General features: G+C 54.4%; 1 protein-coding gene across 1 annotated transcript in view; it reads right to left on the bottom strand.

Moving 5' to 3' along the window:
- Positions 1-153: 153 nt before the first annotated feature.
- The window catches only part of BMP6 (bone morphogenetic protein 6), a 146,232-nt gene continuing 131,565 nt past the window's right edge, over positions 154-14,820 (bottom strand). The window contains exons 3-7 of the mRNA XM_060109595.1: positions 11,012-11,160; positions 10,332-10,529; positions 2,619-2,695; positions 1,443-1,553; positions 154-1,351 (exon numbers count right to left, since the gene is read on the bottom strand). Of these exons, the coding sequence (XP_059965578.1) occupies positions 1,202-1,351; positions 1,443-1,553; positions 2,619-2,695; positions 10,332-10,529; positions 11,012-11,160 (685 nt within the window). The 3' untranslated portion in view covers positions 154-1,201. The remainder of the gene's footprint in view (positions 1,352-1,442; positions 1,554-2,618; positions 2,696-10,331; positions 10,530-11,011; positions 11,161-14,820) is intronic.

The raw sequence follows: 14,820 nt of genomic DNA, 5'->3' as shown, positions 1-14,820 counted from the left end.
TTAAAAAAAAGAAAAGTCTGGTCTTAAATGTTACAGCAAAAGATACAAAATAGACAATAAATTATAGTTTATATTTACAAAAAAGCTGTAAGTGCAGTTATAGATCATAAATGTATTATTTAATCAGTTTAGTATGAAATTGGTTTCCGAGTACATGATCGTGAAAAAGACATTTAAAAAATATTCTCAGATTTAATCTGAGTCTTACTTTCTACAGGAGAACACCGTGATTTCGGTTTCTAGACCGCATACCCATCCTAACCTCTTCCTAAGGCTGGGTGCCCTTGCTCAGCTCATCGCCTTTGCTGGTCTAACCCCGAGATGCAGGATGCTGTCCAGTAAGGGGCAAGGAACCGTTTTACCGACATTCCAGATGAGGGCCGACATTCCCGACGTAAACGTGCTTTTTCAAAGAGCCGTCCCTCGAGAAGAGGTGCGGGCGTGTAGCTCGGTTAAAATGATGGCTTTAAAAGGACTTCTCATCCCCGGAGCCTCGCCTCAAAGTGGGATCACTCTAGTCTCTGTTTTTGGTCCTAGCAAAGAAAACAGCAAATGCTGGTGGGGGGGTGGGGGGGGGCGGTGGAAATGATGTGGTTGAACTGAGATAAGGATATTTTCACACGGACAAAACGCCCGCACAAACATGTAACAGCACGACTGAGACAAAAGGCACCTGCGGGCTGCCCGGCTCCCTCCCGGGCTGTTGATCCCACGTGAGAAACCGACCTCCCTGGGGTGAGAGCTCAACAGAGACGTTCTTCCCCCATTCCCGTTCTCTGCAAAATCTCCCTGTGAGCAACTACTGAGCCCGCTGATATCTGAGCCAAGAAGAATTTTACTTTAAGATTATCTTCCCTATTTACTTACTAAAACCACGAAGAGCTTGATCTAAAGCAAAATAATTTGGGTGGGTTTGGGGGGCAGAAGGGAACCTTCAAAGTTAGGTTTCTTCAGTCACCAGACTTCATGCTACAGACACTCAAACTCAGCTTCCTAGAGACCGACAACTACTCACGACATTTACTACGTGAGCAGGTTACGGACAAGGTCCTTTAAGATGTCTTAGGGCGGAAAGGCAGCAGCCAGCACGAGATGGTGTCGGCGTCTTATCCCGCTTTCTCGGTGCTTCCGGGCGCCTTTTAAGGCGGATGTGATGCAGGAGTCCAAGGCAGTGCGTGTGTCCCCAGCAGCTCGTCCCGAGTCAGTGGCACCCACAAGCTCTGACGACCATGTTCCTGTATTTTTTCAGGATGACATTGGAGTTGTCGTCAAAGTAAAGCACGGAGATGGCATTCAGTTTCGTTGGCGCACAGCACGGTTTGGGGACGTACTCGGGATTCATAAGGTGAACCTGTTGCAAACACAGAAGGAGGGGAGGTGTCGTTAGGAACAATACCTGGTCCGGGCCCACTCCCCAGTCACGTGGAGATGCCGGCGCTCACCAGGGTCTGCACGATGGCATGGTTGGTGGCGTTCATGTGTGCGTTGAGAGGGAAGGAGCATTCTCCGTCACAGTAGTTGGCAGCGTAACCCTTGGGTGCAATGATCCAGTCCTTCATTCAAGGCAAAAGGAAGCAACAGAGAGAGTGATGTACACACACGCCTCGTATCACCTGTGCCCTCAGGAACCCTGCGAGAAGCTAGCGCTCACATGGGGCAGCCAAGGAGACGGACACGGCAGGTCGAGGTCACACTCGAGGGGCAAAGCGAGGCTGTGAACCCGGTCAGTCCGACTCGGGAGCCCTCGCTCCTTCCACAGGCCTGCAAGGGCCTGACCTGCTCCTGGCCCGCCTAGGCCTGGAGGCCTGCAGGTGGCTGGCTCCATGAACTTGGACCAAAGGAGCCTCTCCAGGAGCCCGGGTACTCCCTGTCACCGCAATGCCACCTGCACACGGGAACGATCTTCCATCACTGGACGCCTAGCATCTGCGTCTTCTCTCCTGAACTAGCAATGGCCCCCCGGAGGGCGGCGGAGCAGTGGTGTGTTCTGGTCTGGGCGAACCGGCCTGCGGCCCTCGGAGAGGGTCACCGTGAGATGCTCCTCCAGCCCGTTCTCAAAGCACAGTGGACGCTTGTGTAAATGCCCAAAGCAATACAGGCCCTGTGGACCCTGAGAGAATGAGAGAAGAGCCCTGGGAAATGGGCTACGGATTGGGAGGGACAGGGAGCCTGTGCACCTGGAAAGGAGCCGGGGGGCTTCATGCACGAGTGGGCGGGCCTTTTGCCACCCCACTCCAAGACCCGGGCATCTGGAAGGGCTGCTAAGTACCCTCACAGGAGGAACCTTCTCAGGCCTCAAGTTCAAGGTCTTTTTTTTTTTTTTTTTTTTGCGTTACGCGGGCCTCTCACTGCTGTGGCCTCTCTCGCTGTGGAGCACAGGCTCCGGACGCGCAGGCTCAGCGGCCATGGCTCACGGGCCCAGCCGCTCCGCGGCATGTGGGATCTTCCCGGACCGGGGCACGAACCTGTGTCCCCTGCATCGGCAGGCGGACTCTCAACCACTGCGCCACCAGGGAAGCCCCAAGTTCAAGGTCTTTGATGATGGCTGCCGCCTCTGGGATGAGCAGAGACTCTGCTGAGAGAGGGCCCCCGTCCCCCTCGCTGTCCAGAGCACCCACCTGCCAGCCCAGGTCTTGGAAGCTCACGTAGAGCTCGTGCTTCCTGCAGGCTGTTTTCAGTTCGCTGCTGTTGTAATCTGTTGGAGGTCAGAAGATGCAACAGTTAACTCGTTCATTCTTCACTCACAGACTTACCCGGACAGTTAACCACGGGCCAGCCGTGCACAAGGCCCCCGCTAGACACAGCTGGGGCGCCCACAGCTCTGCAGCCTGCCAGCTGCTCAGGTGTTTGACTTACTCCGTCTCGTCCACTCTGGGGTCACTGCCGGGCACACTGGCACACGACACGTCATTACTGACCTGAACGGACTCCTTTCAAGCAACAGATGTTTGTCGTGATCCCCTGTTGGACCAAGATGCCCCAGACACCCCGGGGCCCCAACTTGGAGGACATCGTATTCACAGGCAAGACACACCAGGCAGGTTCCGCTCGCTTTCTAAAACCGGGACTGTCCTGAAGCTGCGCAGGGGCTGGGAGGACAGCTGCTGGGCCAGGAGAGCCTCCCGAAGGGGGCGCCCTGGAGCCAGGCCTGCCTGGGAGGCCGGGAGTGGGGACGGGGCGGGAGCACCGCGTCTGCTGAAGTGCACGCACCTGCTCTGTGTGTCAGGACCTGCTAGCCTGGCTTCATTAACCGACCGCTGGCAGGAGGACAAGGGTGCCCTGACTCATCTAGGCCAGACGGAGCGGCTTCTATGTGACGTGCCCTCTGTGAGGTGCCACGGGAAACACGAGAATTCGTTAGGCAAGGCTTCTGGCCTCCAGCGACTCGGGGGACGGACGGGGTGCCGGGAGACGTGCAGAGCTCACGCCAGTACAAAACAGAATCTGAACGCCGTGCGCAGGGGCTGGAGAGAAACCCCACCGGGAGTTCAGAGAAGGGACAGTTAAAGAGGGAGAGAGCGAGGAAGAGAGAGCGGTTCTGGTGGAATGAAGCGAAGGACACGTGAAGAGCTACCCAAACCGTGGAATTTCCTGTGTGATAATCCAGCTCCTAGTGGGGCCCCGGAGAGCTCAGGATGGGGCTGCTCACCAGAAAGACCACGTGATCAGAGGTTGGAACGCGGGCCAGCCTGACCTCCAGGGAAGGGAGGACGACTGGAGATGGAGTTCAAGTCGTGAGGCCCACGTGACAAGTCTGGACACGGGGCTCGGGGGGTTGTTGGGTGAGCACGTCCGTGCGCGGGGAGGGCGGCCGCCGGGTCCTCTGGGGAGGGGGCTGCCCCTCCTCCGCGTCCTTCCTGATCCAGCTGGAGTCCCAAGGGGAGCACTTTCCTGCGTCCCGTGAGTTGCTCCAGTGAATCAGCAGACCCGGGAGGGGGCGCTGCGGGAGCCCCTGAATCTCACCGAGTGGGACAGAACCGCAGGTGGCATCGGCAGGGGGCCAAGCCCTTGACCTGGTGGCATCTGTGCCCCCCCCCAGGCCGTGAGGATCAGACGGAACTGGGCTGCAGGACCCCCAGTGGGCGTCGGGACGCAGGCAGGGACAGTTGCTGCTTCTGCCGGACGGAACCAAGAGGGCGTGGGGAAGGGCCTCGGCCAAGAGCGCGCTCTGGCTGACCCCCCGCCGTCTCGGCAGTACGGCCCTTGCTTCCCTTGGGCAGAAGAGATTCTCAGGAGAGCGGGGCTGGGATGAGAAGGGCAGGGGCCCCATCACGCCGCAGGCGGGGCCGGGCGGCCACCGGGGAGGCGGCTGCACCTGAATCCCTGCGGCCCCAGCTCGGCCCAAGTCCCAGGGGCCCAGGTAGCCGGGCTGCTGTCCTTTCCAGCCCCAAGAGAAGAGGAGAGAGGAACAAAGGGGAGACTGGAGAGGCGAGGAAGCAGGAAAGAGAGAGAGTCAGGGCGGCCTGAGAAACCGGGGGTCAGGGGAGGAGCGGGAAGGCTTCTGCAGACGGGCCGCCGGGGCCGTGCAGGGCTGACCGCCTCCCCTGCCCCAGGCCACACCAGCTGCAGGCCCCATGCTCGGCCAGGAAAACACCAGAACAGCAGGAGCACAGAGCCTGCTGTCCGCACAGCCCGGCTTTTCGGAGCTCAGGCTGCAGCGTCTTCCCAGAGGAAGCTTGGCTTTTAGAGGGAACAATTCGCTGCTCTCATTTCCTTCTCTCCTAGAATGACAGGGGCAAAGAGCAGCTGGGAAAATGGTACCCCTGCCTGCACTGCGCTGGCCGCTCCTCCCCAGTCTCCGGCCTGAGCCGCCCAGCTTATCCCAAAGGCATCTCCGGCTCCCACGTACCCCACAGAATCAGCGGGGCCTTAAGAACCTGCGCGAGGAAGCCCAGCTCCCGTGCCACTGACACTGTGGGACCCCGGGACCACACTGGGATTTTGATTTCTGGTGTCAATAATCTCGTCAAGTGTTGGGCGGGGGGCAGGAGTGGGGGGACAGGTTGCTTTTCAGAGGCTCAATTTTGTTAACTACAAGACGCTTAGAATGAAAGGCAACAGTGAAGTCCTGTTCCTTTGTGGCTGCAGGATTTCAAGGTCTTACAGAGCTCCATTGAATCTGAGCGGGGCTTTGATCTCAGCCTCGGTCTTGATTATAAAAGAATATGAGGCTGAGTATCTTGAAAACAGACAGAGGCTCTCCTTAAAGACTGAGCCCTGAGACTCCCTGCTTCACACATCTCTGTCCCTTCCTAGAGGGACCCTGGCCCCCAGTGCCCTCTCTGGAGTTGGTAGTAGTTGGTGAATTATTCGGGCATCTTGCAGCACCTGTTCACGCCTCTTTATTATTCAGCATGACCGGCCATTAGCACATTCATTAGGGGTGAACCTAGGGATGGAGCACAAGGTCAGGTTCTAGTTGGCTTCACTCCTTGATAACTTTTATCCTAAAGGGGCGTAATGGCAGACGAGAGTCAAGTATTATAAATATGGAATTTGGAACAATTCTAATTTTCCAATCACTCATGCCCTGCCTGTCCTCCACAGCTGTGGAGAATTAAGTTCTGATTTCATTTAGAAAGCCCTGGACGAGCCTCTACCTCTTGACCGAGACATCTGGGAGCCGAGCTCCAGGCCCTAAAATTTGAATTTAAGATCAAAATGACACATTAAAATTCGCAACGCCTTTGAAGAACTATGAATGGCTAAGTCACAGCCCTGACCCATGTCCATTCTTCCCAAGCGTTGGGTGTCCACGGTGGATGAGCCCTCTCATCTTTGGCATGTCAACCCATGGAAGCAAGTGCTGAGCTAGAGGGGACACCTGCCAGGAACCAAAAGGCCAAGCAAACATTGCTCTGGGAGAGTGAGACCCCCTAGTCTGTGCACTGAAATTCCCTGAAATCTACAGCAAAACATGTCATAGTCATAATAAAGTACCCACATCACTGCTTTGCAAGCGTTGAGTTCTGGTTACCTTTCCTATGCTGGAAGCCTACTGAATGGTCCCAACTGGAAAGTTCAAGGGATAGAAGATATGAACCAACGAGAAGGTCACCAGTGTATTTACATGTACCAGAGCCACCTCTTCTCCCAGGACCCTTAAGGATACATGTTTGGGGACTTACCTGGTGGTACAGAGGTTAAGATGCAGGGGATATGGGTTCAAGCCCTGGTCCGGGAGGATCCCACATGCCACAGGGCAACTAAGCCCGTGCGCCACAACTACTGAGCCTGCGTTCTAGAGCCCGTGAGCCACAACTACTGAGCCCGCATGCCACAACTACTGAGCCCGCTCACCTAGAGCCCGTGCACCACACAAGAGAAGCCACGGCAATGAGAAGCCCGTGCGCCGCAACAAAGAGTAGTCCCTGCTCGCCGCAACTAAAGAAAGCCTGTGGGCAGCAACAAAGACCCAACACAGCCAAAAATAACAAATAAATAAATAAATAAAAATTTTTAAAAGGATACATGTTTGGGTGGGTTGGAAAGAGACAGGAGGAGAATTTAAGAGATGCTCACAGGTAGCATGTGAATCGATGAAGAGCTCATTCCAAAGAAGAGAGAGGGTCTTGAGAAGTTGCTGGTTCAGAGACAGTCGGCAGGGCTGAGGGACGGCATCATGAACATCAAGGGTGAACGAGGCCCAAAGGTCAGCTAATCCAACCTGACATGAACTGTTCAAAGTGTCAGAAAATGTTTCAAAACTATTCATCTGCCAAAACAAAGAGCCATTCTCAGTCACGGTGCTGGCAGCCAGCTGGTGGACGTGGCAGAAAACCTCAGGCTCACCAGCTGAACTGAAATCACATTCACTACCCCACGCCCCAAAGATGTCTTGGAGAGATCTTGGAAAATGAGCTAGAACAGAATCTAGAATCACCACATGGAACCATCCCTCAAGGCCGTTTGTTCACAACCTTTGTAATGGGTCGGTCAGGTGGTGCCAGTCCCCGAGGAGACAAAATCATGGATGCTGAGAGAAAAATACCATGAAAGAGGGTGAAAGGCAGCAGGTAGAAGGAGACCACCCAGTGAGAGCTCGGGGGGCCGTGGATGGGGTGAGGAACAGTGGGCTGGCTGGTACCTGGAGGCCGAAAAGAATGGCCAGAGGCACTAGAATCCCCAGTGGGCTGCACAGCACGGCTTGGACCAGGCCTAGTAAAACACGTGTCAAACGATGAACAATATGGTCCAGACAATATCCAAGCCCACTGGAGAAGTGCGACACGGCCAACAGCGACAGAGAAGCCAGGGCAGGTCAAACCCATCCAGGGAGACTTCGGTCCAAACCCCGTGCTTGGTGCATGTGTTTGGGAAGTCCAGCTTGAAGGCCAAGGACAGGTGTGAGAGCAGATTTTGGTGGGCAGGGGGCAGGGGAAGAGGCGGGCAGGCTCCTGGCCTCTCCCTCACTGGGGACGGGTCCCGCCGTCTCCGGCATCGGCAGCTCAGTTCCAAAAATAGCCACGGGTTTCCCTGCCATGTTTCACCCTGATGACAGGCAACTGGATGGATGATGCTGACTTCTTTACCCAGAGGCAGGATGGTCTCTGGTGGGCTGCTGCTGGTGTTTGTTTCAGTGGAGAAGTGTGAATTCCCTGGGAGCAGCCCACTGTGGAAGACGGGGGGCAGCAGAGGCCAAGCCATCTCTTCCTTCAACCTCCCGAAAGATCTACAAGGGGCAAGTCCCGCCTGGAGTCACACCCGAGACCACAGCTTTTTGTCTCGGCAGCATCTACCTGGTTCACGAAGACCCAGCAACATCTGGCCCCACCGTAGCCCGGAAAGAAAGCGCAAACCGATGGTCCGTTCCCCTGGGGAGCAGGCCATCTTTCTGGAAACACCGTCTCCAAGATCAATCCCCTCTGCACCTCCATCCCCGTTAATGGCAGGAATAAGGAAGCAGGAAAGGGCCAAACGGATAAAGCACTTTAGTGAGCCTAACCGGGGCCACTTCTCGGACCAGCTTGAGAGAGTCTTTGAAGAAAGTGGGAGGGAAGGAGGACCCTCCGTAGCAATACTTTCTTGGGGGTCTGGGCCTTGCAACAGGTGAGGCCAGGCCCATTGGTTATGAACTCTCTGCCTTAGTGCTGCTGAAAGGAACAAAGCATGTTTGAAAGTACGGGGCTGGGGGGTGGGAAGGCCAAGAAAAAGCAGATATACTGGCCTCTTCTTACAAATTAGACCACCTTTACTGTTCATACTTAATTGAAACTCATCAAACTGAAAACAAAATGCTGAAAGGGATTTGGAAGAGAATAATTCCGTGATGCCACGAAAACCCAAATCAGAGATGACATGTTTTCTCGATTAAAATAGAAATGTATGTGTGTACTGGTGGGGGAGGGGATGTGGAGTAAATCAAGTGAGATTTTCATTTTAAAAAGCAATCGAGGGCTCCCCTGGTGGCGCAGTTGTTGGGAGTCCGCCTGCCGATGCAGGGGACGCGGGTTCGTGCCCCGGTCCAGGAAGATCCCACATGCCGTGGAGCGGCTGGGCCCGTGAGCCATGGCCGCTGAGCCTGTGCATCCGGAGCCTGTGCTCCGCAACGGGAGAGGCCACAGCAGTGAGAGGCCCATGTACCGCAAAAAAAAACCAAAACAAACAGAAAAAGGCAATCGACACCTCAAGAGCCACCTTCAGGCCTGAGGTCCCAGTACCAAACTGACCACAGTTCATGAATGAATGGATGCCACTGGCTGGCCGCACCACCGTACCCTGAGGACAGCACTGCGATGATTACTGCTCAGCAGGTTTCCTGCCAAGCGGATAAAGGCAAGCAATCATTTCTTCTTCTTCTTTAAACCCCAACCCTGACTGTTTCTAGCGGTAAACACAGGAACACCCATGCTGGGCGAAGCCTCCAAGAAACACCAGGGGGACAAAGCAGCAAAATGTCACATCACACCAGGTGGTGCAAGTTCCACATCCAGGTTACTGGTAACAGAAACCGCTGAGTCAGAACCCAAAATGAAGACGCTCTTTCCCAAAGGAAAACGGGGAGCTTCGGAAAGTTCCAAGAACTCTTGCCGGCCATGGAAGATGACACCGTTAAACAGTCACCTGGAAGAATCAATGCGTCTTCCGGAAGTATTTTACATCCCTTCAGAGGAGTCTAACATACACCCCGAGACCTTGCCATGCTTGGAGGCAACTCATCTTTGAGCCAGAGCAATGCTTCTCATTTAATTCCAGCAAAGCCACCGAGGATCAATCATCCCCACTGAACAGCTGGGTAAACTGACACTGAAGTAGATTAGGTTTGTCCAAAGTCACAGAGTAGTAATGAGGGAAGCAAGATCTCCAACTGCAAATCCTACAGCAAATCTTACTTTGTGCTTGATTTCTGGGCTATTTAAAGGAAAAGGAAACCCAGAACTTGAAAGCACCAACTTTAGAGTAAGATGCACCTTGGTTTGAATTCAATACTGACTAGCTCTGTGAGCTGGGTGTCAGGAGGGAACACCTGCTACCCCCCACCCACCCACCGTGTTCTGATGAGTGGGCTTCCGTGCCTCTTCCCCAAAAGGCATGGCATGGGAGGGAGCATTTTGGAAAGACCTCTGAATTGACACTCGGGCAGCGGGAGCTGTTTCCTCTCTCCTGCACTTTGACCCTGCCTGTTCAGGGCAGGAGGGGGCTGACTCCATCCCCTACCCTCCACGGGGTGACCGGGGCCCAACCTGGCTGGCTGAAGCTACCACGAAAGAGGTGCTTTCTTTCTGAGGCTGAGGTTGCCTTCTGGACCACCACATCAAGACAGGCTTTCTGAGAATACCACCAACAGAGGAAGCTAGGAAAAGATCGATTCCTAGTATCACCTGAGCCCACGGATCTAAACACATCTGAAGGCAGAACCCTGAACCTGCCAGTCAAACGCACCAGTGAAATCCATCAGCGAGGGCCGCTGGAGCTGACTGGCCACACCACTTCCAGCCAAGAGCACCGACGAACGCCAACCCACCTTACACGGATATACCAAGTTTGTAAGTCACGGTTTCCCCGGCGTAACACAACTAGGAGAAAAGCTAGGCGCTCTAAGGCTCGGCACGGGCATGAAAAGAGGTGGAGAGACCTGACCAAACAAAAGGACGCTTTTCTGGAAAAACAGACTCTGAGGCTGTCTGCAGCCTGAGACAACCTCGGGGCAACAAGTGCTCCCCTCTGACGGCCTAGGGACCGTCTAGGTTATCGGGGGCTGACCAGGCACCTGCAGCCTCCGTGCGCGTCTGCGGAAGCCACGCAGCGTCTGCAAGCCTTGGCGGGTCCTGTGTCCTCACGGACGCCCCAGAGCCCACAGGGTCCTGCAAAGATGGGGTCGCCCAACCCACCTGAGGCGCTGGAGGCCCGCGACACGTCCTGGGCCGGGGCGGAGCGGTTGCGGCTCTGCTGTCGCCGCCGGCCGGCAGCCGAGCGGGTGCTGCGCACGTGGACCTCGCTGGCCTTGAAGAAGGCCACCATGAAGGGCTGCTTGTCGTAGGGGCCGTCCCTGCCCACCAGGCCGGCGGCTCGGGGGTTGATGTCGAGCCCTGGAAGGCAAACCAAAGCAGGAGGGCGGTGGGACCCCCAGCCCCCCGGTTGTGCTGCTCTCGCCCCGGCCTGTGCATCCTTCTTCCCGGTCACGTGCCTCCCGCCGGCGAGGCAGCTTCACAGGCTCCGGGTGCCGGGCCCGCGGGCCCAGCGGGGACCCGAGGTGCGGGGAGGGCGCCCACTGACCCACGCGGTGTCGGCGCTCGGACCTGCTCCCACCTTGCTCTCTCTCTCGACGCGCCCCGGCCTCCGCCTGGGCACTGCCCTCCGCGGGTACTCTCGGACCCTGGACCATCTCACCGTCTCCAAGTCCTTGCCAGGAGGCTTGGAGGGGAGGCCTTGCTGGCCCACAGTGGCTCTGAGGAGACAGGAAGCCAAGCCATCCTGGAGCACGGGGCCCACCCGGAAACCACGGCTCTGCCGCGCCTGCCGCAAAGGAGACGAAGGCCGACGACCCTCGGCCCAAGCTTGGCCAACTCACCATCCCGCGTGACCACACTCAGCTGCAGCCCCATGTTGTGCTGCGGGGTCAGGACCCACAGGTTGCTGGTGGCTGTGATGTCAAATTCCAGCCAGCCTTCTTCTGAGGCCCACACGGCGCGGGTGTCCAACAGAAACAGGTCAGAGTCTCTGAAAGAGAGAAAAGGTGGCAGGGTGAAGGGTGCAGGGCCCCCAGCTCATCCCCACTCCGTCCTGCCCGGTGTCAGACGACAGAGGCCACCGCACGGACAGCAGCTGCCTGCTGACATAGGGGGGCCCCTCGGTGTCACCAAAAGCCTCACGACAGCTGCTCGGGCCACATCTTCTTTAGAATTAAGGTAAATTCAAAATAAATAAATAAACAGTCCTATTGTCGCATGCTTTGCAGCTAATGAACTCTAAAAAGAGAGGCAGTGGAGGGGGCAGTGAGGAAGAGGGTTAAGAAAATATTAAAATCAGGATCAGTAACGATGAGCATTTACTAAGTTGTACTTTGTTAATTTTTTTAAAAGCTCAGAACCCGACAATCCTCACGTGAGTTCCTGTGAAAGGAGAAGCCAGGATTCACGTCCTCTTTCTGAGTAATCATCAATTCTTTTCTTTTAATTAAGGCGTTTGCATGGCCTGCGGTGACAGCCGCGTCCTTCCCCACGTGGACGGGGAGTTTCAAGTCTGTCCTAGCCCTGCTGGGAGCCACGCTGGGGCCCTTTGAGGCAAACTCACCGAGCCCGTTCCTTCCACTGGGCTCCACTTTTACTTTTTTTTTTTTTTTTTTTTTAACAGTTTCCAGCTGATATAACTAGCGTGGGAAGATGGGGTGAGGGACCCACATGCCATGACAAGGCAGCGTGTAGGACGGTCACCTTGGTGTGTCGCAAGGACACAGTCTGAGTTGACGTCCCAGAGACACTGGCACGAAATGGCCTGGAATTCCCATGACAGGGAAGGGGGAGGTTTTAGCCATGGAAAGAGTCAAATCCCCTGGTGCTGGAAATATTTTGCTGCAAGAGCTTACAGAACAGAAAAACTACTAGAATTCAATACTAAATTTAAGATGACCATCACAATACTAACAGTGTACATTTATTTATTTTATAAATTTATTTATGTATTTATTTTTGGCTGCATTGGATCTTTGTTGCTACGCGTGGGATTCCTCTAGTTGCGGCGAGCAGGGCTACTCTTCGTTAAGGTGCGCGGGCTTCTCATTGCGGTGGCTTCTCTTGTTGCATAGCATGGGCTCTAGGTGTACAGACTTCAGTAGTTGTGGTGCACGGGCTTAGTTGCTCTGCAGCATGTGGGATCTTCCTGGATCAGGGCTCGAACCCATGTCCCCTGCATTGGCAGGCGGATTCTTAACCACTGCGCCACCAGGGAGGTCCTAACAGTGTACATTTAAATCGGTCATAAAGCGCTTGCATCTACTTTGCTTCAACCATCCTGAAAACTAGGTAGAATATCATTACCCCCATTTTACAGCTGGGGAAACTGAGACTCAGGTGTGAGTTTATGGACACATGACCAGTAATTGCAAGAACAATCTGGTGAAAAGAAAGTAAGTGGATTCAGAGTTTTCCACAATGACTTCCTGCCTTTTAAGATTATTATGAAAGACAACCTGTGACAAATGAATACAATGTATCTCTAGTCCATCAAACGTTTGGGAGGCCAGTGAAACATCTGAGTTAAAAATGTTAGACTTCTCAGGGGGGAAATAATTTTTCCTGTTTACATGGCTCAGAGTTAGAAGGCAATGCTATTGTCATCTTTTCCAAGTTCCAAGCAGTAGGTGTGCCTACACGTCGTTTACTCAGCTGGTGGACAGAGTCTGCAGGGGGCACACCGCCGCCTGCCATCTATAAAGCACCCCCCCTCCCCGCATGTGTCACACACCCTGCTGAGAAATTACCCCCCCCCGCATCCCTGAGGTGGCTGTGGGCAGGCAGACAGGGGGTGTTCGTGGAAAACAGCAAGAGGGGGTGGCGAGTCCAAAGCTTTGAAGTGAAGATGTAAAAAGACATCAATGCTGGTCTGGAAGGTTGGAGAAGACCTTCATCCAGAAATAACACAGACACTATGAACGGCAATGTGGGAAAAGTCACGCTGGTCCCAAAGGATGCACAAGACATGTTCTTGTCAGAGGGGCGGCTTCTAGAATGAAGACGCGGTGAGAATGTCAGGGCGTGAGGCTGCCCCTGAGGTGAAGAGGGTCCGTGTGGGGTTAGAGCCGAGGGCCACGGGTCACTAAGAGCTTCGACGGGGCCACCGGTACATGTTTTCAGGTCTTGTCACAAGGATGCAGAGAAATACAGCCCAAGATATGAGCGTAGCACAGCTGGTAGAAGGAGCTAGAATGCGCTTTTATATTTAAAAAGAATTAATGATGAAGGAACGGGGGAGTCTGTTAGCAGAGAAAGAGGGGGAATGGGCCAGGAGACCGTCATCCAAAAACGGGAGAGAGAAGCAGAGAAGAAGGAAGAGAGGAGAAGGGCACGACATGAGGACGGAGGAGGAACAAGGCATAACCACGACGGGGAAGAAGTGAAGTCTACAGGGTGGGTGGGCTTTGGGGGACACGGGAGCCCGCGTTTCTACCCTGACTCTGCTCCGGAGTCACACGGGGGTCCCCAGGGCTTGGTGGTGCTTCTGGGCCACACCTCGCTGACTGTCCAGCGAGGACAACGCCGGTCCTCACAGCTTAGGAGACCCGTGGATCCACCCACGCGGGGTGGCAGCTGAGCCTGGAGACGGGAAGAGCTCCGGGCTCAGGGCACCGAGGGCGAATCACATTCAGCCACTTAAACCTAGGAGGCTCAGGTCCCTTAGAAGGGAAGTGATGGAGAGCATGGGCTTGAAACAGCTGGGCTCAATGGCTGGAGGAACGGCAAATATTTCCCGTGTGCTTTCACCAAGCGGGGCCTCGAGAAGAGCTCCCGCTGCTCCAAGGGAAGCCCGGGGAAGGCAGGTCCTATTACGTGTCTCTCCTAGAGCTGAGGGCATGCAGCCTGGAGAGGGTAAGGGTGTGAAGGCCACATAGGTGTTAAGTGGGGTAACCACAGCTTGAAACCGGAGTTCAGGCTTCAAAAGCAGAGTCAAGAAAAGTAGGGCTTCCCTGGTGGCACGGTGGGTGAGAGTCCACCTGCCGATGCAGGGGACATGGGTTCGTGCCCCGGTCCTGGAAGATCCCACATTCCGTGGAGCAGCTGGGCCCGTGAGCCATGGCCGCTGAGCCTGTGCGTCCAGAGCCTGTGCTCCGCAACGGGAGAGGCCACAACAGTGAGAGGCCCGCGTACAGCAAAAAAAAAAAGGAAAGTATAGGCAGACAAATATCACATGATATCACTTATTTGTTGAATCCTAAAAAATGATACAAATGAACTTATTTACAAATAAGAGACTCACAGATACAGAGAACAATCATGGTTACTAAAGGGGAAAGGGGGTAGGGATAAATTGGGAATTGGGGATTAACAGATACATACAACTGTATGTAAAATAGATAAACAACAAGGACCTACTATATAGCACAGGGAACTATATTCACCATCTTGTAATAACCTATCATGGAAAGGAATTTGAAAAAAGTATGTGTGTGTGTGTGTGTGTCTGTATGTACACACACAAAACTGAATCACTTTGCCGTATACCTGAAACTAACAAAATATAGTAAATCAACTCTAGTTCAATAAAAAAATTTTTTCTAAAGTACAGGGCAGAGGTAGTAATTACCCAAACAAGGGCTTAGAAGAAAGTCAGAGTTTAAAATCCACTGCACATCAATGCCAATGGCGGCTGGATACAGAAAACACA

The sequence above is a fragment of the Mesoplodon densirostris genome, chromosome 10 (assembly GCF_025265405.1).
Source record: "Mesoplodon densirostris isolate mMesDen1 chromosome 10, mMesDen1 primary haplotype, whole genome shotgun sequence".
NCBI lineage: Eukaryota > Metazoa > Chordata > Mammalia > Artiodactyla > Ziphiidae > Mesoplodon > Mesoplodon densirostris.
The sequence above is the reverse complement of the archived record's forward strand: the minus strand, read 5'-3'. Positions and strand labels throughout refer to the sequence as shown.